Genomic DNA, 24,296 nt, shown 5'->3' on the forward strand with positions numbered 1-24,296 from the left:
TGAAAATACCAGCGGACTTCTCAGAAACAAAACAGTCATGAGCTGAACTGACTCCCTTCGGAGCCAAGTACTCAAGTTCAGGATTTCCTCATCTGTTGAAAAATCCCTTCCATGACTTCTAGATAATGATGGCGAATGAGGAAAATATAGAACCTTTCTCCTCTGATATATAATGGATCATGCTATAAATATGAAAAAAAATGAACAAGCCAGAATCCCCCCAGAACAGCAGAAAACCCTTGGTAATCGCGACTCGACATCTCCTGCCAGAGGGGAGGGTCCTGGCCCCGCCTCCTGACCAGAATCTCAGAGTAACTGATAACACCTGTCCTCCCCCAGAGCTGCCTGCTGCCCGCAGAGGTGTCCGCACCCCACGCCCAAGCCCCTCTGGGGCGGCAGGGAGGAGCTTACAGACCTGGACACAGTTGCTCTTCCAGTAGGTGTAGAAGTAAAAGCAATGGAACAGGAGGAAGGCCAGCATAATACAGGAAATGAGAGGACCAACAGCAGCCGGAGAAAACAAACCCAAGAAACAAACATGTGGCACTGAATAGTCTAGAGCAGTGATGGCGAACCTTTTGAGCTCGGCGTGTCAGCATTTTGAAAAACCCTAACTTAACTCTGGTGCCGTGTCACATATAGAAATTTTTTGATATTTGCAACCATAGTAAAACAAAGACTTATATTTTTGATATTTATTTTATATATTTAAATGCCATTTAACAAAGAAAAATCAACCAAAAAAATGAGTTGGCGTGTCGCCTCTGACACATGTGTCATAGGTTCGCCATCACTGGTCTAGAACAAAAAATCAAGGAATACAATGACTTTAAGAAAAGACTTCAGGCCATGGCCGTTGTTGCTCAGTGGTGAGAGTGCCGGCCCATGCACTAAAGGGCCCGGTAGGTAGGGGTACGTGCAGGAGGCAACCATCAGATGTTTCTCTCTTCCCCCTCCCTCCCTCCCTTCCACTCTCTCTAAAAAACAAACGACTTCAGAGCTGAGATCTTAAACATAATAATGAGAAGGAAACAAGGAAAAACAGACTAAGAAAACAAACTAAGGTTCAAAACAGCACCATCGCAGAACTACAAACACAGAAATACCAGCCAGAAAGAGCAGCTGAAAACCAACCCTTAAACAGGAGAGTCATCAGGAAGGCACAGGAAGCGATGGAAACAGGACAGAGGACACCTAAGGAGAGCAGTGCTGCCTGACAGCCACCAGCACCACTAGGAGAGCGACAGACCACTGAAAGGAATCGGTGAGGTCGCCTCCCATCGCGGGCGCAGCGGGCTGGGATGTGGGCAGATCTGGCTGGGCTCTGGAGCGATGTTTGTGAGCATGGGTGTGTTGGCTGTTATCTGCGCTTTTGGTTCTGCTTGTTTTGTTTTTGTTTCTGAGGATAACATTTCATTTTCCTAAAACCAACAGTCATCATAGGGACTTTGCTTGTTATAAAACTGAGTACACTACAACTTTCTAAAACACGTCTTATTTATCCCAGGCTATCTCATGCTTTACTAACAAAACTAACTGCCAATTCAACAGCACCTTAAAAGAAAGACTATTTATAGGTAATTAAGATGATTCAAAAGATAAATCTGATCTCTCTTGGGGTGGCAAATGATAAATTTAAACATTGTAAAAATTTAAGCACCAAAAACAACACTGTTGTCAGATATTGAATTAATTTATTGAACAGGTCTCACTGAATAGAAGACATGTTTTAGTGCAATAAAAAGAATTGTTGCGATTCTGGGTCCGCAGACTTCTCAATGAGCAGTAGCGGCTCCGGGACTGAAGTCCACAGACTTCTCAATGAGCAGTAGCGTCTCCGGGAAAGCGGCTTTTGGGAAAAGGAACAAACGTGTCCTACGACTGTCGGGCCCCTGGTTTTATAACATAATTCAGAGCAACAAAAAAATCAACCCATGTGTTTATAAAACTTTTAAGTCCCAAAGAATTTCTTCTTCCTTAAAGTTTTAATTATGAGGTAGCTATCATTCAAAGTAAACATCAAATGCAGCCAACCTCTGCTGACAGACATGAGCCCTAATCATAATTCTTGGAAATTGCCACTGGAAAGTCAATTAAAAGTTTAGAAATTAATGTTAATCAGCAGTATTCTGGCTTGAGTTTCCAAATTCCTTCCCCACCAGAAGTTCTATGAAAAGTGCAGAGGTTTCTCAACAGTTCTCGAAAGACACAAGACTGGGAAACTGTTAACTTGGACTCGAACTCCTGCAGAATCTCCTGCGTGCTGGCCTGGCCGTCCACGCGGGCCTGAAAGGCGATGAAGTTCCTCATTTCCACCAGGAGGTCGTCGTGCTCCGCGCTGGAGGGCGGCGGGGCGCAAGCCTCGGGAGGGTGCACGTTTTCACTTTCCAGCCGCTCCGGCAAAATCAGGTGGTTCCTGGCTCTCATTTTAGCCAACAGTGAGGACGAAGCGAGGGCCCCGGATGAGGACTCTACAGCTTCCACGTTTCCACTAAAATGCTCAGAAATGTGATCTTTTCCATCCTTTTTCACGATGCTGTCCTGCAGAAGCAAGAGCACTGTATTGATACGTTTACCATCTACCTTATGGTCCACTAATCTCCCCAAAGCTCTGAGGGGCTATACAGTAACATGGGTGCCCGGGCCAGGGTGTCAAGTTTGTGGGGACAGAATGAAACACCACAAAGGGAAAGGAGAGTCAGCCATCTAACTCCACCCGCATTAAAACCAACAACAAAAAGACACCCAAAACTACACTATTCACTTGGTGGCCACTCTGCGTGATGAGGATGGAGGGAGAGCAGAGGGGCTTGGGGAGCAGGCGCCAGGAAACTGCCTCTAGGAAGCTTGAGTTCTGTGGGCTTCTGCTCTTCCTTCCAAACTTATCCTGGTCTAGGTTGGCACTGTGGGCTAAGGAACAATATTGAGCTGTACTTCTTTTTCTTCACTTTTATATATTTTATTCTTTACTACTTTATACCTCCTATGTGTTTCCTTAAAAACAACAGTTTCTCTAGTCATATTCATCTAAAATAGGAGTCTGAACCTGGCAGTTCCAAAGGTTATCAGTAGCAGAGCCCTTAACCAGAAAAGACCAGAGAGAGCACTGAGTGACCGAGGCCCGAGGGCGCGAGGCCCGGCTGCTCTCGTGGAGCACTCGGACGTTCGTTACAGGACAGGCGAGACCGTGCAGAGCGCCGGCAGCTGGTGAATGACAAGCATCTCAGGCCTTTGCTCTGGGGCAGTGGTCTTTGGAACCACTGAGCCTGGTACTGCTGCGTGGGCCATGCCTTCCACCTGTCACCTGTCCCTGTATGAACACCCTCCCCCCACACACATTAACTTTCTAAGGGCAAAATAGAGAATTTGCTCCAGATTGTGGGTTAAAGACTTCTTCTGTTAGGAAGTTAGCTGGCCTTTTAGATTCGAATAAAGAGGTTCATAAATCAGAGCAGGCAGCACAAATAGCAGGTGGTGTTAGCCAGAGACTTTTTTCACATCCGAATCGGGTTACATTTTCCTGGGAATCCCATCAAGTCTCCCAGGTGAAAAGCGGACAGGCTATCACATTACCTGGCGTTTCTGCTTTGGGGACGTCGAAGAAGGATGCTGCACAGAGAAGCTGGAATTCCTTTTCTGACCAAATCTACTCCTAAATAAGGGAAAGAATCACAGATAAAATGGCTGTTTTTGTGACTAAGAGATGAAAATGCCTTTCAACAACTAAACTCTTCCTGGAAAACTTTTGTTCTGCGTAATTCTTCTTTCACAGCCATGGCCCCGCCCTTCCTCTGCTTTACTCCCCTGGGAAGAAATGTTGCATCTCGAGCAAGAACCACTCCATGTCCGTGTTCAGCACACGGGGGCCACTGCCTCCCCCCGGGGAGGAAAACCCTTCCCGGAGAGTGCACTGAGCAGCACAGCCACGCCCACTGAGGGAGCTGGCGAGATGTCTTATGAAGGCTTAACCGTGATTCTGCACCTCTTCCTGGTTTTAACAAAACAGCTCTCCTTCCCCCTGAAAGCTTGTCTTTGGAAAGCAGGGACCAAAGTGAAGAAGAAGGTAAGGTTACAAACGTGTTTCGCTGAGTCCCACAAGCTGGCTGCCCGTCCCTCCCTGAGGTTTCCCCTGCAGAAGAGCAGGGGGAGCGCCCACGCCTGCCCTGACTGTGCCCAGCGGGACGGCCTGGCCTTCTCGCAGCACAGCAGGCAGGGCAGCATTTCTTACTTTGTTCCCGCTGGTGCACCAGAAACCCCCCTGTGGCCGGTCCAGGTGGGAACACCAGACGCCACTCCCAGACATCTCTGCCGAGAGAGCCTCAGTGCCTTCAGGGCGTCCTGGGCCACTCGGTTGGCCTCTGCCTCCACCAGCACATAATCGGGGCTGGCTCCATCCATGATGGCGTCGTGCTTCATGACACTGTGCACGCCAACTAGCAAGAACACAGGAAATAGGAAACATGTTATTTCAGGTTGGAAACAATCGCAGTTTTTCTTCCGTACAGTCTAGCATGTCACAGGTAGAGGAAAACGATGACTATTTTTATTTACCGAGACCCAGTCACTTACATGCTGTGGCTACTTACCTTCACCACACGGTCTGAGGTAGAGACTATTACTGTCCCTGTTTTACACAATGGAAGCACGATGCTTTGATCATTAACTTCAACATCACCTCTTCCTCCCTATCTGGGAATTTTAAAATCTTCTATGGTATGGTATGTGAATTATATCTCAATAAAGCTATCTTTCTGAATCAATTAAGAGAAAAAAATTCTTTACTGAAGGGAAAAATATAAACCAGAATTATAGAATTTCTAAATGTAATGACCATGAAAATATTACATATTAGACTAATTTAATGCAGTTATTAATGGAAGATTCATAGCCTTAAATACTTGTATCAGTAAAAATAAACGAATATAAGGACTACATTTCCAAGTCAAATGGTTTTATAAAAAGACAAAAAAATTCACCAAAACACAAAAACAAAAGCATAAGGAAGAAAGTAATGAAGATAAAAGCAAAAATTATGAAGTAGAGAACAATCATGGATCTAGTTAATAAATCAAAATCTTGGTTTACTAAAAAAAAAAAAAAAAAATTTACAAACTAGACAAACCACTAGCCTAACTTGATCAAGAAAAAAATGGTGTGTGTCGGGAGGACATAGAATATTAGAATTGACAAGGGGGAAATTATCTTGAAAAAGAAGTAAATTAAAAAGAAACATTTTAAGAGTATTTTCTGTCTCTATGCAAATGAACCTGAAAAAGGGACAAAACAGGTAATTTGCTAGGAAAACAGACCAGTAACTGCAGAAAAGGCAGAGTTAACCAGTTACAGGAAAGCATCGGGCCCAGACGGTTTCTCTCTGAAATGCCATCCCAAGCTGCCTCCTTGAACAGAGAACCATCCCAGCGACCTGCTGAGGCCTGAACAGGACCACACCCCACGGATGAGGAAGCTGGCAGGACTGCCGTCCCCGGGTCCTGACACATTGCTGAGACTTCTTCTGTTCTCCCTTGAGGTTAGCCACCAGCTTTCCTGCTTCCGGAGTGCCTGCCTCTGGCCATACCCCTGCCCTGCCCCCCTCCCCTGCTGTTACTGCAATCTCCTGTGGTTGGAAAATCAGATAAATATAGCATGTAGGGAGATTTCCTATTAACGTTCAGACAGCACAAGTCCATTGAAAGCATTGCACCCCTCCCGTAAGTGGTTATGTCAAGTACTATTGTTCTCCAAAGTTTCAAATCCTAGGTCTTCAAAAGGGAGAGGCGAATAAAAGTTTCAAAAATGTCAATAAATTTCAAATCTTAATTTTAGGAGAAAAAATTACTTCCAGTAGATAGCACTGTCAGCAGAGGCTGCTACTGCTAGAAACGGCCTACTCATGTCTGTCCCCAGCACACCTGTGGCAAATTCAGCAAAGGATTGCCTGACTTTTTTTTGTTTGTTTATTTGTTAATCCTCACCCAAGGATATTTTTTTCCATTGATTTTTAGATAGTGTGAAAGGAGGGAGAGAGGAGGAGTGTATATATGTGTGTGTATGTGTGTGTGTGTGTGTGTGTGGGGGAGAGAGAGAGAGAGAGAGAGAGAGAGAGAGGGGCAGCGCGCGCAAGAAACATCGATGTGAGAGAGACACATCTATCGGTTGCCTCCCGCACATGCCCCAGCCAGGGCCAGGGATTGAACCTGCAACCCAGGTACATGCCCTTGACCAGGAATGGCACTCGGGACCCTACGGTGCACGGGCTGACACTAACCACTGAGACACCGGCCAGGGTGGATTACCTGATTTTTTGAAAAGCTTTTCTAAAACATAGTCATCATTGTTCTGCTGCTTGCTCTCCTGCTCGTTTTCACTGTCCTGCTTCCGGTACTTTCTTTTCTTCACAAGGTGTGGAATTCGAGTTCCTTCAAACTTGGCGTCTCTATGGCACTTGGAGCTCTTGGGCTTTTGCTTTGGCCTCAGAAGCGTCTCCTGGGTCTCTTCTTCTGCCACACTATGTTTTGTTTTTGACTTGTGCTTACAGAAGTTATTGTCCATTTGTCCATTCTCACAAAGAGGTTCAGTTTGGACCTGGCAGCTTTCTCTTTTATCAGAAAGACCTTGCTTTTCACCGATCCTTTCCCCACCAGATGTCCTGCCCGTGTCACTGATTCCTGGAGAACATGAACACTGCCCCTCTGCACTCGGCACTGGCCAGTCCTCCAGTCTAATCACTGCGTCTGTCTCCTCGGCAAGTCTGTCACCACGAGCTCCAGTGCCAGGTGTCCGAGGGGCCTCTCGCAAAGGGTCACCTTGATTAGAAGGCACTGCATTTACTGCAGCTCCTACAGCTGCGGATTTCTCTGCTGATGCTGTGCCATCGCTGGCGGATGCATCAGAACCAGGGAACTTTTTGCCTATTGGAATGTTATGGTCTGTTCCAAAGGCCAGCTGAAGTTTTCTTTTTAAATGGCGTTTGGGTGTCTGAACATCTGAGCCAGTTCCTGTAAAAGGAAAAACACACTAATGTTACATTTTGTAATTCTTGTATCATTTATTCCGTCAAGTTAAACGAGCTTCTGTAATACCTGCAAAAATAGCACTTGTTTCTGTGCCCTGGGATGCATCAGGACTAGTCAGAGTGAACAGCTCATAGAGGTCATTGGACTTGAAGAACCGCCGTTGCTTCGGATCCTTTAACACTCTATTTGTCAGAAACTGCTTGAAGATTTGTCTAAAGATAGAAAGTAACTGGTATGAAACAACAGTTAGCTCTACCTCAAAATCCTAATTATAAAACAATATAAGAGAGATATGATAACTGCAGCTGTACAGGGGTCTAAATAATTCCTAAAACTTTTAGCCTTGGAAATTACAATTCAAGAAGTATACAAAACATCAGGTGGTCTCCCATGTTTTACAGAATTTAAGTTAGAAATAATGCCTTGCTATTATTTATACCCCATGGGTTTCTGCAACTTCCAAGATTCATCACATTTCAAGAAACACCTTTTTCCACACAATTAAGTGGCACATAGACTGTCTAAGCTGCAAAGAGCCAGCCCCTGACTCCTGGACCAGGCCCCTTCCCATGACGGGCTCCACAAACCCCGACCTGGGCTTTGCAAAGTTTCCACCTGGAGCTATCTCACCAGCTTCCAACTCCTGAGCCACACCCCACACTAAAGCACCATGCCATCGTCACTCTTGCCCAGATCCCCCAATAAAGGAGCCCTGCTCCGCCCAGTGGCTCATTCTTCAGGCTGAGGCGTGTGTTTCTAAGTGGAGAGCTCTCCCTCAGGACTCGACTGGTCTCCAGCCCTCACACCAGGCCCCTGAAGAACACGCACGGCCCCACAGTGGCCCAGCACATGGTGGAGAGCAGGGGCCTCCCTTTAGAGCTGAGATGTGGTTCAATAAAGTCTCCAGCACGGGCGAAACTGGCCATCGCTCCATTCCACTGCTGAAGTGCTCCTCTTCACAGAGAGAAAGACGGAGGAGACACAGGTATGCTGGTCAACCTTCCTCTATGGGGCACCTGAGCCACAGCGAACAGAACACCCACGCCAGTCACACCCACATGCCATGTGTAAATACCAATACTGTTAGCATTTTAATTCTGTCACGTCTTACAATTTTTCTGAAAAAAGATGGCACACTATAGTAGGTAGGAAAATTCTTTCAAATAACAGGATGAAGGTTAAACAGAAGCAGTCCTTGAAGTTTAATAAAGTAGAACAATGACCATGTTCAAAGACATCTTTTAAAAACCTCACAATAAGCCATTTTAAAAAACTAAAATAAGGCTTATTTTAGAAAAATAAAATATAAAAACAAAACAAAAATTTCAAAAACCACATTTTCCCTCAGGTTATAGCAACCATTGCTTTACAAAAGACGCCTGCCTGCCCCGGCGGTGGGTCTGTCCCGCGCACACACGGCGGGAGGGCGGGCCCTGCGCACTGACCGGTGGTAGATCTTCTCCTCGATGGTGCCCGCGGTGAGGAGCCGGTACACCGTCACCTGCTTCCTCTGGCCGATCCTCCACGCGCGCTCCCGGGCCTGCGGAGAGAGCACGCGTCAGCAGGGCCCTCCCCACGACAAGCACTGACAGAGACAGGTGGCTGGGTGCTGCCCTCCACGCCCAGTCAGAGTGCTGGCTAATGAGGCTGATACCCCTCAGGCCTGCTAGGAAGATAAACAGGCCAGTGACAGAGAGACCGCTATTTCTACCTGAAAAACAATTCCCTTTATCAGACCTGGTGATGAGGCTGTGAACAAACAGAAGCGCGTCCTCCTCAGGCCGAAGCCCAGCAGCAACACGGAGCCCTGCGGACACCCAGGTGCGGCCCATAACCGACTGCGGACCCGCACAAAACCCGAGGTAACCTCACTCCAAAACTTAACTGCTGACAGCCTACTGCTGAGCTGACCCGTAATACAAACAGTCGGTAAACACATACTGTGTATGTCGTATGTACATATACTGTGGCCTCACAATAAAGTAAGCCTGAGAAAAGAAAATCAGAAAGAAGACAAAGGACATTTACTGTACTTATTTTAAAAAGCCTCAGATAAATGGACTCAGGCAGTTCAAACCCGTGTTGTTCAAGGGCCAACTATGTCAGCAACACACTCCTTTTAAAAAATAAACAGACCTGCGTGTCGGTGCTTGGGTTCCAGTCGGGGTCGTAGATGATGACTCTGTTGGCCCCTGTCAGGTTGACGCCGAGGCCACCCACTCGAGTGGTCAGAAGAAACACAAATATGGACATGTCCTAGAGTAAGACACACAACACTGAGTGTGCATGTTTAGGACCAGAGAGAATCGTCACCTCTACCGCCCGTACTCCACCCACGGAACATGGCCCTGAGATAAGGAATGGGCTGTGGACTAGAGACCCTGGTCAGTCAAAGATGCCATCTCACCACTCCTGCTCTTAATAGCAATATTAGTTGATATGTAAAAGTTGGGTTTTCAAGAAAAAATATACACACATTAATAATTTTACATGCACACAGATACACACATCAATAATACAGAAATGCACAGAGTTAAAAGCAAAAACTCCCCCTCCCCCTGCTGCCCACCCCAGACCCCGCACGCTCAGGCGGTGCGGGCACGCCTGCCTCTGCACGCAGCAACAGCTCCGGCATCACTGCCAGTCACTGGTCACCTCATTGTATCTTGTGATCAGCGGCTGTCTTGAAGCTATGGTCGTGGTGCCATCCATTTTGAGATAGGAATACTTCTGGGCTCTAAGAAAGACTTCAAGTATGTCCAACATCTGTTTGGGAGAGAGGATGGGGGGTAAGAGTTTAAAAATTAAACGCACAACCCCGTGAGTGCTTTCACATTTGTGTGAACAGTCACACCTTCCCAACGGTCACATTAAAAGGGTTTCTTGCTTTGAGGGACATAAATTGCTATGAGTATTTTGGGGATTTCTCTGCTGTTAATTTTTACAAGTTTTGTAAATAGCTGGGCATTTATTTGAGTTCAGGCCCAAACTCGCCCTGACCCAGAATCACATGGTAACTAAGCCCTTTAAAAAAGCCAACTTCTGAGCACCAAATCTAGAGAGAGATCTAAGCTCCCAAAGAGATTAGCAGGCTGCCACCCAGTATCAGCAGGTGGAGCTGCTGAGGGGATCACTACTCTAGATCAGGGGTGGGCAAACTTTTTGACTCGAGGGCCACAGTGGGTTCTTAAACTGGACCGGAGGGCCGGAACAAAAGCATGGATGGAGTGTTTGTGTGAACTAATATAAATTCAAAGTAAACATCACTACATAAAAGGGTACAGTCTTTTTTTTTTTTTTAGTTTTATTCATTTCAAACGGGCGGATCCGGCCCATGGGCCGTAGTTTGGCCACGGCTGCTCTAGATTATACCCCCTATTGTGAATTATAAGCCGTAAGGAACCAACTTGTCTCCTGTGTGAGCGTTGTCTGCTCACCTGCCTTGACTGGGAAAACAGCAGTACTCGCTGGCCCTGCTTGTGCCATATCTTCAACAAGGACTCGACAACGATCATTTTCCCAGAACGTCTCCAGTGTCCAAACTGGTCTTCCTCTGGTTCATTATCGGAAATGCCTCTGGGAGTCTTGGGGCCTCCAGAAAAGAGGTCAGGGTGGTTGCAGATTTTCCTCAGGGCGACCAGGCCAGAGAAAACCTAGGCGTAAGAGAACATGTGCGCTCCAGACGACGACTTGGTGTAAACTCCGTCACGCAGGAAGGAGGGGAGGAGGCCATTCGATACGGAACGCAGATTAAGAAGGAATTCTTCATTCGCTTCTTAGCTTCCTCCCTAATCACCATATGAGGAGCTAGAAGAAATCAACCTTCACTCATCTTCTTTTCCTGACAGGGCAAGTTCTCCAGAAACAAAAAAAATTCTACTGGACCAAACATGTCTGTGGAGGTCATATTCAATTCCTGATTATCTATCTCCCTCACTAAGAGAAAAGGTGGGCAGCTCACAGCATCAGAAAAAAACATGATACATAAAACTGACTCATCTTTTACATACAAATAAAAAATGTCACGCCCATCTCAACTGGCAGAAATCAGTCACGTAACTTAGCAAATGCACTGAAATAGTACACTCCTGAGGACTCACTAAAAGTTCTAATTTAATATGAGTCAGAGGTTTCCACTAGTATCATATCAGAAACAGTGTGTGCATGGGAAACACACAAACGGGAAAGACGTGCGGTGGTTCACTCTGCAGGACACACAGCAGGAGAGCGCTGCCTCCGTGCCTGGCAGGAGGGCCTTCGCCAGTTTTCAGAGCGCAACGCACATCGAGCTCCCCAGTATAAAAGCTCAAGCAGCGCCCTAACCAGTTTGGCTCAGTGGATAGAGCGTCGGCCTGCAGACTGAAGGGTCCCAGGTTCGATTCCGGTCAAGGGCATGTACCTTGGTTGCGGGCACATCCCCAGCAGGCGCGTGCAGGAGGCAGCTGATCGATGTTTCTAAGTCTCTATCTCTCTCCCTTCCTCTCTGTAAAAAGTCAATAAAATATATTTTAAAAAAAGCTCAAGCAGGAAAAGATAAAGTCATAAACTGAGCCAGTAGTCAAAGACTATGATAGTTCTGACTAGTAAATAATAGTTAAACAAATACACTATAAAGAATCTGCATAAATGAGGAACATTGTCAAAATACCCCAGAGTCACCTAACTCATCTTTTTTCCCCAGCCCTTGCCTCCAACACAGCAGTCACAGGCATGTGTGGCCACAGCACAGGAAGTGCGGCTGGTCCGAACTGAGAGGAGCCACAGTGTAAATACACTGACCCTTTCAACTGAAGGCAAACTTTTTTCAATACATCAGCCAGCCCTCCGTATCCACAGGCATAGCATCCTTGGACTCAACCAACCACTGACGGGAACGGTGCTTCTGATCCAAGACTGGAAATCATGCATTCAGAGGGCCGACTGTATGCACTGTTCTACGCCATTTTATATAAGGTACACGAGCATCTTTGGATTTTGGTATCTATAGGAGTCCTTGAACCAATCTCCTTGGATACCAAGGGACAACTACAGTTGAGTGTTTGAGGAGTCAAAAGTTAAAAGCAGATTTTTGTGTGGGGTGGGGTACCGGCACCCCAGCCCGAGTTAAAGGTCAACTATCCAATTTTGAAGACTTAACTACAAAAAAAGAGTAAAATATCTCCATAACTATTGATTACATATTAAAGCATTTTGGATATATCAGGTTCAATGAATGTACCATTAAAACTGATTTTGCCATCTTTCTTCACCTTTTTTTAAGTGACTACTGGAACACTTTGATCACACATGTGGCTCGTATCCTGTATCTACTGAATAGTGAGAATCTAGACCATCTAAAGCAGGGGTCCTCAAACTTTTTAAACAGGGGGCCAGTTCACTGTCCCTCAGACCGTTGGAGGGCCCGACTATAGTTTAAAAAAAAAACTATGAACAAATTCCTATGCACACTGCACATATCTTATTTTGAAGTAAAAAAACAAAACGGGAACAAATACAATATTTGTATTTGCATGTGGCCCGCGGGCCGTAGTTTGAGGACCCCTGATCTAAAGCTTCAAGACTTGGAGGCACCTGAAGATAAGGGGAGATTTAGGAGAGATAATAAATGTGAATGATTTAACAAACCTCCAATAGGAGACAAAATAAGAAATTATGAGCCCTGGCCAGTGTTCTCAGTGGTTAGAGCACCAGTCCCTGCACTGAAGGGTGGTGGGTTCAATTCCGGGTCAAGGGCATGGGTACCTGGATTGCAGGTTCCATCACCGGCCCCAGTCAGGGTGTGTGCAGGAGGCAACCAATCGATGTGTCTCTCTCACATCAATGTTTCCCCCCCACCCTCTCTCTCTCTCTCTCTCTCTCACCCTCCTTCCCTCCCTTATATTCTCTCTAAAAATATCAATGGAAAAAACTTCCTTGGGTGAGGATTAACAAAAATACAATAAAAAAACAACTGAAGTGACTTAACCTGGAGGAAAAGCATGCAGATGCCACGGACACAGGTAGCCCTGTCCCTGCACTCATCTCTGTCTACCCACGGATAAGCAGGACAGTGTGCACCTTGGAGCATACCGTGCTACTCCAGTGAGAACAGGTCAAGGTTTACGAAAGTCTTACATGTCAAATAAATAAAGCACAACTCACAATGTACAATTCTGAAACACAAACACGTTGAATAGTTTACATGAAGCTTGAGACTTAAATGCTGATTATAAACCTACTACATACACTTACTGAACAGACATTTCCTCACACACTGCTGAGTATTACCAATAACTAAAATGTTATCACGGAAAAATGGATAATGATAATTCTTCCTCCAGGCGCCTGGTAACCCCAGCAGGCCAAGACTGCCCCCTCCACCCCATCCTGTATGGATCTGCAGCCCCCAAAGGACTCACCATCAGATCTGTCATCTAGAGCTGCCCTCCCACTAGACCCCCGCTGCTGGGTTCAAGTCTAACAGTACTCCGCACAGGCCAAAGGGAGTGTGCCGGAGTATAGCGTGGTCTCTTTCTTCTGGTAAAGGTTCTAAATGAAGGCTTGCACCAAAATGTTTTGAAGAGCGTAATAGTGGTGCCCTGGCAGTCAGCTCAGTGGTTAGCGTGTCGGCCTGTGCCCTAAAGGGCCACGGGTTCAATTCCCGGTAAAGGGCATGTCCCTGGGTTGCAGGTTCACTCCCCATGCCCAGGTCAGTATGTGTGCAGGGGTCTCTCACATCGATGTTTCTCTCTCTCTCTCTCTCTCTCTCTCTCTCTCTCTCTCTCTCTCTCCCCCTCTCTCTGACTCGCTCCCCTTTCCTTTTCTCTCTGGAAAAAATATCCTCAGGTGAGGATTAAACAAACAAAAATAAAAAAAGAGAGAGAGTGAGCGACAGTGAACCCTGACTGGCGCTGGTATCCGTTCTTTCCCGCTTCCCTTCCTTTCTCCAGCTTCTCTCACTTAACTGACCTGCATCTCTCCATTGAGAATTCTGTAAACTTCTTTGGAATCAATGAAATTTTGGTAGACTTTATGTTGCTCATCTGTAAGACGGCAAAATAAGACCTATGGGGGAGAAAATAAAACAAAAAAACTATAATTTCAAAAAACATTTTAACAGAATAAAATAATTATAGTATCAATGAAATTTCCTAATCCAACAGCACAATGTATGCAATTTTAACAATGTATCTCTTGTTTAAAAAACAAAATGAAGCCACATCTCAGAACTGAACAATGAGTCCAGTTCCCTCCTCTCATCAACCCCTATTTCTGTCCTCTGTCCACCTCCTGGTCCCCACCCACTGTCCTGAGAGTCCCTGAAGACTGGCCTCCTGCTAACAGGAGAGCCCAGGACCAGGTGCTCAGGGCTTGCTCCATCCTAGCCACCACATGCTGGGAGGCTCACCTCCCATGATGCCCCCTTGCCTCAGGTCAGGCCCACACCTCTGCTCCCACGGACTCTGCAGGCTGACACATCCCCTTCCTCCACTTTCTTTCCTCTTCAATGTTTGCAAACACCACTTGAGTAATCCTTCTAAAACAGAACCGAGTGTTTATAATTCTTAATTTCTTAAATTCACATTTCAGTCCTTTAAAAATGGCAACAGAAAAGCCTCCCCTCTCAATCGCAAGTTAATTGAACAAGTTATTCACCAGGTACCTAGCGTCTGCAAATCACTGTTCTGGGTGCCATGCGGAATCCGAAGATGGGAAAGACAAAATCCCGAAATCGGAGTCCAGTCTAGGAGAGGCTCCAGCGGAGCCTAGTGAGGTCCCCAAGTGGAACCTGTGTGTGTGCGCTTGCAGAGGGGTGGGAACACCTTCAGGCAGAGGGGCCTCAGGTGCAAATGGGAGGAAAAGTGGGGCATTTTTTAAAAATCGGAAGCAATTTGCGTTGGCTACTGCATGGAATACAAGAAGCAGCATTCTAGGATTCCATAGTAAAAATAAAGTGTTGCAAATAAGCTAAATCGGTATTCCTGGTGGGGAGAGGGATACTGAAGGTATCCAGCAACACTGCAATATTGAGAGGACTGGGGAGTGCCGACGAGCAGGCCATCGGACGATCCCACTGACTTATGAGGATGTGAAGCAGAGAAGGAGAGAATGAATCACCACAGCACGTGGTTGATGGGGACTCAGAGGCAGTCAGAGGGCTGTGGCCTGAGCGGCCGGCAGGGGCGGGTGACCTGTGGGGAGAGCTAAGACCACGACTAAAGCTGGAGATGAGTTCTGCTGGGAAGGGAAGAGGCAGCCATGAAAGTAGCCTTGATGACCAATCTCCCAGATCCGTTAGAGTTTCAACACTCAATATCTACAAGGGATTTATTTTTAGATGCTGAACAGAAGGGTGGTCATCTATTCAGAGAATAGGACACTAGGATGAAATTTAAAAGGATGATCCCTCAAAAGCCTAAGCCAGATGATGTCACTCCCCGCTCAGTATCTTCCTGTGAATTTCCTCTCAAGTCTTCCCCATGCCCAGTGGCCCTGGTGATCTGGCCAGCAATCTGACTTCTTCCACTGAGCCCTCTCCTTGCTCCTGCCCCCTAGCCACACTGGCCTCCCTGAACGTACCCCCACTTTCCATCTGCCTAGAATGCTCTTCCTCCCAAATCCCCTGTAAGTCCCTCCTTCACCTTCTTTAAGCCTCTGTTCAAATGACACTTTATTAGAGGTCTTCTCCACTTCCTTATAAAAGTCTGCTTCCCCAAATCCTTGCCCTCATCACCCCTGCCCCCATACCCTGCCTCATCTTTATCTCCACACTTATTAGCACCTGCCACCTGATGTATGTCTTTGTGGCCGTCTCTCCTCAAGAATGAATGTGAGTTCCGTGAGTACAAGTGTTTGCTTCGTTCACTGCTAACTCCCAGGTATGGGACTGGCACCGAACACAATTTATAGCACGAATGAATTGAGGACTTGGGAAATAGAGAAGTTTAGAAAAAGTAGCTGCAGGAATCCATGGCTTAATAAGAGATCTAAAACTGTGGACCACAGGAGGAGCCCTGCTGAGGGCAGATGCCACTGCAGACTCACCTGCCACACACCTGTATATACAGCCTGACCACAGCCCCTGCGACCACGACTATTACCCCTACCAATTCCGCACCTGAAACGGAGAGTGACGGACAGGTACACCGCGCTTTAGGAATATTTTGGCAACACCTGGATTTACAGACCTGCTCATTTTTATCCGGTAAAGAAAGACTCATCTTGACATCTGACTTCATTCTCCGCAGAAGGTATGGATTTATGGTATCTCGTAAGACACACGCACACTTATAAGCAGTTTTAACCTTTAGTAAGGCAAAAGAAGACACAATTACTGTATGTTTAAGGAATGCATTTGTTTCTAACTCTCGATTCCAATGCTTGAAAAAAATTTTCAAAAGAATGACCGATGATTATACAATATGTTCCAGGAGGTAGGAGCTTTCATAATATCAGTAAAAAACACATCTTATTAACCAAAATGTACAAGCAAAAGAACAGCTGGTAATTTTGTACCCTATTTCTTTTCTATACTTTGCTTTAATTATTACTGTATAGTTAAACCCTAAAATGGAGATTTATTTGGTTCCCAACCATCCTCTAGGGAAAAAACTGCTTGCAAACAAATCTCTACTTACAATCTCATATTCTCCAAAAGCTACAAGAGAACGGCTACTCTGCAAACTGAAGATCAAAAGGCAACCAGGGGGGATGCTACAGCAGTGGAGGCAGCCAGATAATCAGTAGAGATTACTGCCCTTTGGAGACTTCAGAGAGTGAGTTCAAGACAAGCCCTATGATCCCAGAAATGAAAGGTCGCTCAGGCCTACCACGGAGCATATGGCTCTATAATGGAGCAGCCACATGAGATGGTATTAACTACGTAGAAAAACAAAGACCCACAGCACAGAAACCACTCTGCATTTCATTTAAAGGCAAACAAAGAATTCAATAAATTATTGATATTAAAAAAAATCTACATAGGCTTAACAACCTAGTGAATTACTATTTAATGGAAAAAAAATTCTAACTAAGTTGAAATTTAAGAAAGTTAGCTGCAAAATGAATGAGAGGTTGATCATAATGCAGAAAATTCATGTTACAAACTTAACATGGTAAAAAAAGAAAAAATTTAAAAGACCCTAAGAACACCTCAAGTATGTATATATGTATGTGCATGTATGTGTGATTATCTTCTGTGATATTTTTGCCAAAAAATGCAAAACCTGAATCCAATCACAAAGAATGAAAGACAAACCCAAAGTGAGGCACATTCTATAAAATAACAGGCCTGTGGTCTTCAAAAATGTCAAGGTCATTGAAAGGCATAAGAAAAGTTAGAGAAACTATACAAAATTAAAGGAGACTAAAGAGACACAGATACTACCAGAACTGGCAAAATGTAAATGACATACACGTTAGATAATAAAATTCTATCAATATTATATTTCCTCCTCTAATGTTTATGCTGTGGTTCTGTTAAGAAAATGTCCTTGTTCTTAAAAAATACACACTGAAGGGTTTAGAGGAAAGAGCATCATCTGCAACTTGTTCTCAGATGATTCAGAAACAAACATAATCTGTGCAGATAGAGGTGGGGGGGAGGGAGGGAATGGAAGATCGAGCAAATATGGCAAAACTTTAGCTAAATATGAACAACTAGTGAATCTAGGTGAAGAGCATGTAATTCTTTCTAATTTCTGTTAAACTTGAAATTATTTCTAGCCCAGCCAGTGTTGCTCAATGGTGAGCACCTACCCATGAACCAGGAGGTAATGGTTCAATTCTAGGTCATGGCACATGCCTGAATTGCAGGCTCAATCCCCAGTAAGGGGGTGTGCAGGAGGCAGCCAATCAATGATTTCCTCTCATCATTGATGGTTCTAGCTCTCTCCCCATCTCCCTTCCTCTCTCTCTGAAATCAATAAAGACATAGTTTTTAGAAGAAATTATTTCTAAATAAAAAACCACTATAGCCGAAACCGGTTTGGCTCAGTGGATAGACCGTCGGCCTGCGGACTGAAAGGTCCCAGGTTCGATTCCGGTCAAGGGCATGTACCTGGGTTGTGGGCACATCCCCAGTAGGAGATGTGCAAGAGGCAGCTGATCGATGTTTCTCTCTCACCGATGTTTCTAACTCTCTATCTCTCTCCCTTCCTCTCTGTAAAAAATCAATAAAATATATATTTAAAAAAAAACCACTATAAATGAAGAATAATAAGGATTCAGTGGAAGAGAGCCCTTACAAAAGTTAATTAAAAATCATTCAACCTCAAGATGTAAAAGGTATTAAAATTGTTGTTGACAATCCTCTGATTTCAAAGATCTAAAATTCTATTTCTAATCAAGTATTTCAAAAACATGTGAACGTCGTTTGGTGAAAGGTTTTCCGTTGAGGCTTAGGCCGCCCCTGAGGGCTGTGCAGAAGCTCTGCCTCTCATCCAGGATGGAGCCTGCCCTCAGGTCGGCTTCCCGTCCTGCTGTCCTTGCCTGTGACAACCCCATTCTCCCAGTCACCCAGGCCTAAAATCTCAGGGATCAGCAGCAAGCTCACCACCACCTATCCCATTCCCTTTATCTGAGCAGCCTCCACATCTCATTTGTTCTGCCTAAAAAATTGCCACCAGGGGCCCTGCTCACCACTTTCTTTCTCAGCATTACCACCCAGGTCTAGGTCCAGGTCCAAGTCCTCACTACCCTCACCCCCAGGGGTCCTGCAGGGCCCTCAATGAAGCCTGAGAACCCACCTGCAGCCTGGGAACCCATCTGCAGCCTGAGAACCCACCTGCAGACTGAGTACACCACCTGCAGCCTGAATACCCACCTGCAGCCTGAATACCCACCTGCAGCCTGAGAACCACCAGCAGCCTGAGAACCCACCTACAGCCTGAGTACACCACCTGCAGCCTGAATACCCACCTGCAGTCTGAGTACCCACCTGCAGCCTGCGTACCCAGCTGCAGCCTGCGTACCCAGCTGCAGCCTGAGTACCCACCTACAGCCTGAGTACCCACCTGCAGCCTGAGAACCCACCTGCAGCCTGAGAACCCACCTGCAGCCTGAGTACCCACCTGCAGCCTGAGAACCCACCTGCAGCCTGAGTACCCACCTGCAGCCTGAGTACACCACCTGCAGCCTGGTACCTGCGAGGACAGCCCTCTCCATCTCCGCTCAGACAGCCTCGTTGGCTCTTCCTTACCTGAGCACCTCTGCCTCCCTTTCAAGGCTCCCCTTTCCGGAACCCACAGCTTTCCTGGTGCTTCCCCACAAGCATCTCCAGTCCAGTGAAGTGTGTCTCTTCACTGCCCATGGCCACATAAGGTGGCTGTTGCCTTGTTCTCGGGCCTGTTTTCCCAGAATCAGGATAAGGGATACCTTGTCTCATTAAGTCTTCCCTGAACAGTTCTCTCTGGTTTCCCCTTCCTAAGACTTTATACTACTTTATAATATGTACTATCCCAATTTGCACTAAATTATATGCTGTCCAGAACTGATTCACTCGTTTCCTAATTTGACTGCTCTCAAATATTTTACATGATTTTTAAAAAATCATCTGGAAAAATATGAGCTATTAAGCAAACATAATTTTGTGATTTTTATCAGATACCAATTTATAGGCTTGGCTCTTTCCCTTATTTCTAAACAGCTTGGATACAAAGTATAATAATGAAATCTAGAAATGCCAACAGTGTTACCTGTACTGGGGAGGCATTTGAATATCCCCCCATGGTGATGGGGACCGAGAACTGCTCCATAAACACAGGTAACGTGCCCAACTTCCCTGGGAAGACAAAGTCAAAGAGCGACCACAGCTCACGGAGGTTATTCTGCATCGGAGAGCCAGACAAGATGATGCGATGAGGGGTGCGGAACTATTTTGGGGAAGAAAATATTTTCTTATTAAATTCAGCTTTTAACAGATGATCACCGACCCTACCCCAAAACACTCCCACTCTATTTTGTTATTTAACACATTTACATATCATTTTGGTCTTTCCAAAACACAGAAGACATTTTATATAATTTTAATTCTTCAATTACATAAGGGGAGAATTATTTCTTATTGTTCTACCTGAATACTATGGATTTGAGTTAGATTTGGTTACATTCTAACAAATGATCCCTATAAGGATATTAATATGAACAATTAGAATTCTTTAAAAAACATGACTAAGAACAAGAAGAACTGTCTGTATTAAAGCTAAATGTGTATTTCAAATCCCATATGCAAAGGCACAAGGAAAGATTTAGTAAATGTGTTACTAAAATCAGGGAGTTTATTCTCAATTAAATATTATTACCCACCTGGCAATCCCCCTTGTTCCAAGAGGTCATACCTGTTTGCAAGCAAGGGTGATGGCAGCATTTGGATTTCGAATTTTGTGTCCCTCATCCAAGATCACGTAGTGCCAGTCATGCCTACTAATATCATCTTGCCTCAGTCGGATGTAGGAGTAGGAAGTGATCAAAATTCCATGACAATGAGCAATATCTCGAATTAGTTTCTCCTAAATTGATAATAAAATGGAAAAGCAAGTTTTAAATAAAAAGTTAAATTATATAAGCATGACTCTTAAAATGACAATCTTCTAATCATTGTGCAATCTAAAGAACTTTATAAATATGCATACAAACACAATACAGACAACTGTAGTTCTACATTAGCAGCAATGGAAGGTTACTGCATGTTTCATTCACCTGTAAGTAGCAAGTACTAACATAGCCATTACTGGGGGAAGGGGCTTAAAAGAAGACTACAAAAAATTATAACATACACTTACTCAATTTTTATTTTTCCAAAACCTCCTTTGTGTCAATCCTTGTTAAACTTAAAACAACAAGGTAGATGGAAAGTGATTTATTTTAATACAAAGGCTAGAAAATGAGAGAAAAGCCAACGAGACATGATAAACAAATCCAGTAGTTCTAACAATTTATGGCATGAATTCCAGGAGAATAGAGTTGAAAGGATATAAAAGTAATCATTTTTTTTTAAAGGTAGGAAAAAATCTGAGGAGAGACTTGGGTCTAGAAAGCAAAACATCCAAGAGTGTCAGGTGGAAGGAAACACTGAAAAAAAGACATAGACCTACGCAAATACCTACTAGATGTCTGAATTCCAAAAATAAAGAAAAATAAGAGAAACTTCTGTAGTTTTTAGTTAAAACAAAAAAGAGAAAAGATTTCCTTCAGAGGAAAGACTAACTGTGGTATCTTTTATGCAACATTAAAATTTTCAGAAAACAGCCCGGCCAGCGTGGCTCAGGGGTTGAGCATTGACCTATGAACCAGGAGGTCACGGTTCGATTCCAGGTTGGGGCACATGCCTGGGTTGTGGGCTCAAACCCCAGTGTGGGGCATGCAGGAGGCAGCTGATCAATAATTCTCTCTCATCATTTATGTTTCTATCTCTCTCACCCACTCCCTTCTTCTCTGAAATCAATAAAAATATATTTAAAAAAATTTTTTTTTTTCAGAAAACAACTGGAAAATCTTTCCATATTTCGAGGGGAAAGCAGTGACCTGGGAATTCTGCACTGATCCAAAGTAGCAGTCATGCTTGAGAGGAAAAGAAATTCCACCTCAGACAGGCAGGGGCAGAGCATAAAGCAGCAGGAGGTGGGCCTGGTACAGTGGGCCAGCGCAGGGCTGCAGTCACCCAGAGAACACGGTGAGCCTGCAGACCTCAGGCCGGAAAGCTCATCACAGACAGCATGCTCCAGGCAACCCTGAGAGAGGACAGAGGCCCCAGTACTAACCCCTACTTCACAGATGAGGAAACTGTAGCTTAGAGACAGTAAATAACACATCAGGTCACACAGCTGAGAAGTGGTGGGGTCAGGGTTTGAATACAGAAAGGCAGTCAACTCTAAAGCTAATTAACTGAATGTTACGCAACATTGCCTCTTACTTTACCATAAAAGAAAAAGAATTTTAAGAGAAAATTACATGTAATATACATTCTAGTTCTTAAAATAAATTATTAAAACAATAATTAAGTAAATATTAACACTGTTAAATACTAATGAAACTGTTAAAAAAGGATTTAAAACATAAAAAGGGATATATTGAGTGTTATTATAATTCCAATTTAGTTGACCAAAACCTAGAGTGACAATAAGGGAAAATAAAAGTGTACTAAAAATCTTACCCTGTCCAAGGGTAGAATGGGGCTTAGGTGATCGATATAGTTTAATTTCTTAACCGCAAGAGAAAAATACATTTGTAAACCATTTATGCCCACTTACTGATTCATATTTGCTACTCTGGCATGAATATGAAAAAAAGAAATAAGATTATAGAACTAGCAAACCACTGTAGGGGAAACAAGACGAAACATGCCAGGGGTCTCCATACAACAGTGGGTAATTAGCAGCTAGACCTGCCACTGGGTAAATACAGCAAAAACATTATGGGACTTATCGAAGATATACCAAGGAAATGCAAACAAAAACAGGGCAGGATAAGAAAGATAAATATCAAACAAAAAGAAATGAACAGAAAAAAGAGGGATATTTTCTATTTTAAAGGAAACAACATAAAGAAAGAAGAGCCATGAACCTTTACCTACTAAAAAAGCACCACGAGACAGGAAAGCAAAGCCCTGAGTGCTACAGTGACAAAGTGGCCGAGCCACAGCCTTCAGGGGACCTGACCACTGCCTCTCAGAGTGTGACAGATCTCAAGAGAAAAAACATTAAAGAAAACAAAAATTTTTAAATTAAGATACAAGGGATCTGAGTACACCATGGCTCTCAGCAGTGCTCAGACCACACGAGGAACACCCCTCTTCACACCTCAGAAAGGCTGGGATCAAACCCAGCAGTCACACAATCTGCTGAATCAGGAAAATGGGAGGATGGATAAAACAAAAACAAAAATTAGTGACTCTTAAAGAAAAAACCTAACAGAAATGATAAAGCAAAAAACTAAACAATTCTTTGAAAAGACAAAACAAAAGAGATGAACCTCTAAAAAGTTAACCCAAGAACACACAGACACGGATGCACAGCACAAGAACTGGCAAAGCAGTGTCACTGCAGATGCAGAGAAGACAAAATGCTAGCCAATGCTGCGTGCAGTCTAACAAAAGATCACCTGTCAGGAGATGACTGTTGACAAAATCAATCACCAAACTGGACTCAAGAAAAATGAGACAAACCAATCAGTCTACCACACCCAAAGGTTTCATGAGTGAAGTAAGAATCCATCCTGTTAAACTGTCCCAAAACACAAAAAAGATCGAATAAATTCCAAGTCATTAATATAAAGCTAGCAAAACTCTGTTTTCAAAACTGACAGACATACACATTAGAGAGCCATTACTTTATAAATAAAATTTAGCAATTTATTAACCTAATCATGCTATTATAGGAACATAAGAATAGATAAAGATCAGAAAACCTAATACAATAATTCATGTAATCACAATCATATAGTTTTAAAAATTCAACATCTTCAAAAATGGTATTATCTCAATAAACTATGCTTAGAATATTTTTAATTAGAGTACAAAAGGGTATAACAAGGGCCAAGAAATTTATGAAATAAAAATAAAGAAGAGTTTAATAAAAAAAACTTCCAGCAAACGAAAGCCCTGGGTCAGACGGCTTCACAGGGGAGTTGCACCAAGCATGCAAAGAACTAAAACCTATCCTTCTCAGACTATTCCAAAAAATTCAAGAGGAAGGAACACTTCCAAGCTCTTTCTATGAAACCAGCATCACCCTAATCCCAAAACCAAATAAAGACACGACAAGGAAAGAGAATGACAGGCCAATATCTCTGATGAATATAGATGCTAAAATCTTCAACAGAATTCTAGCAAATTGATCCAGCATTACATTAGAAAGATCATACACCATGACCAAGTGGGATTTATTCCAGGAATGCAGGCTGGTACAATATCCGCAAATCCATAAACGTGATATATCATATAAAAAAACTGAGAGATAAAAATCACATAATTATACCAATTGATAGAGAAAAAGCATTTGACAAAACCCTTTCCTGATAAAAACTCTCAAAGTAGGAATAGAGGGATCATACCTCAATATAATAAAACTAGAGGCTCAGTGCATGGATTTGTGCACCAGTGGGGTCCCTCAGCCTGGCCTGTGCCCTCTCCCAATCCAGGACCCCTCAGGGGATGTCAGACTGCCAGTTTCAGCCCAATTCCTGCAGCCAGGCCAAGGGACCCCACCAGTGCACAAATTCATGCACCAGGCCTCTAGTATGCATATAAGATCTTTGGTTAATCTCTTCCTGCCCTCCCCCCTGCCCCCTTCCCTCTGAGATTCA

At 44.2% G+C, this 24,296-nt stretch overlaps 1 protein-coding gene across 6 annotated transcripts in view; it reads right to left on the minus strand.

The window, feature by feature from the left end:
• Positions 1-972: 972 nt before the first annotated feature.
• The window catches only part of ERCC6 (ERCC excision repair 6, chromatin remodeling factor), an 81,154-nt gene continuing 57,830 nt past the window's right edge, over positions 973-24,296 (minus strand). For 3 of the 6 annotated variants that reach the window (XM_059662090.1, XM_059662092.1, XM_059662093.1), the window contains 13 exons: positions 20,333-20,503; positions 19,691-19,867; positions 16,184-16,300; positions 13,965-14,060; positions 10,454-10,669; positions 9,672-9,782; positions 9,153-9,272; positions 8,462-8,556; positions 7,083-7,228; positions 6,297-6,998; positions 4,229-4,433; positions 3,574-3,652; positions 973-2,541 (listed from right to left, as the gene is read on the minus strand). In XM_059662090.1, coding sequence (XP_059518073.1) covers positions 2,119-2,541; positions 3,574-3,652; positions 4,229-4,433; positions 6,297-6,998; positions 7,083-7,228; positions 8,462-8,556; positions 9,153-9,272; positions 9,672-9,782; positions 10,454-10,669; positions 13,965-14,060; positions 16,184-16,300; positions 19,691-19,867; positions 20,333-20,503 — 2,658 coding nt within the window. In that variant the 3' untranslated portion in view covers positions 973-2,118. The remainder of the gene's footprint in view (positions 2,542-3,573; positions 3,653-4,228; positions 4,434-6,296; positions 6,999-7,082; positions 7,229-8,461; positions 8,557-9,152; positions 9,273-9,671; positions 9,783-10,453; positions 10,670-13,964; positions 14,061-16,183; positions 16,301-19,690; positions 19,868-20,332; positions 20,504-24,296) is intronic. The other 3 variants (XM_059662088.1, XM_059662089.1, XM_059662091.1) reach the window with 2 other exon arrangements.

This window comes from Myotis daubentonii, chromosome 13, assembly GCF_963259705.1.
Source record: "Myotis daubentonii chromosome 13, mMyoDau2.1, whole genome shotgun sequence".
Lineage (NCBI taxonomy): Eukaryota > Metazoa > Chordata > Mammalia > Chiroptera > Vespertilionidae > Myotis > Myotis daubentonii.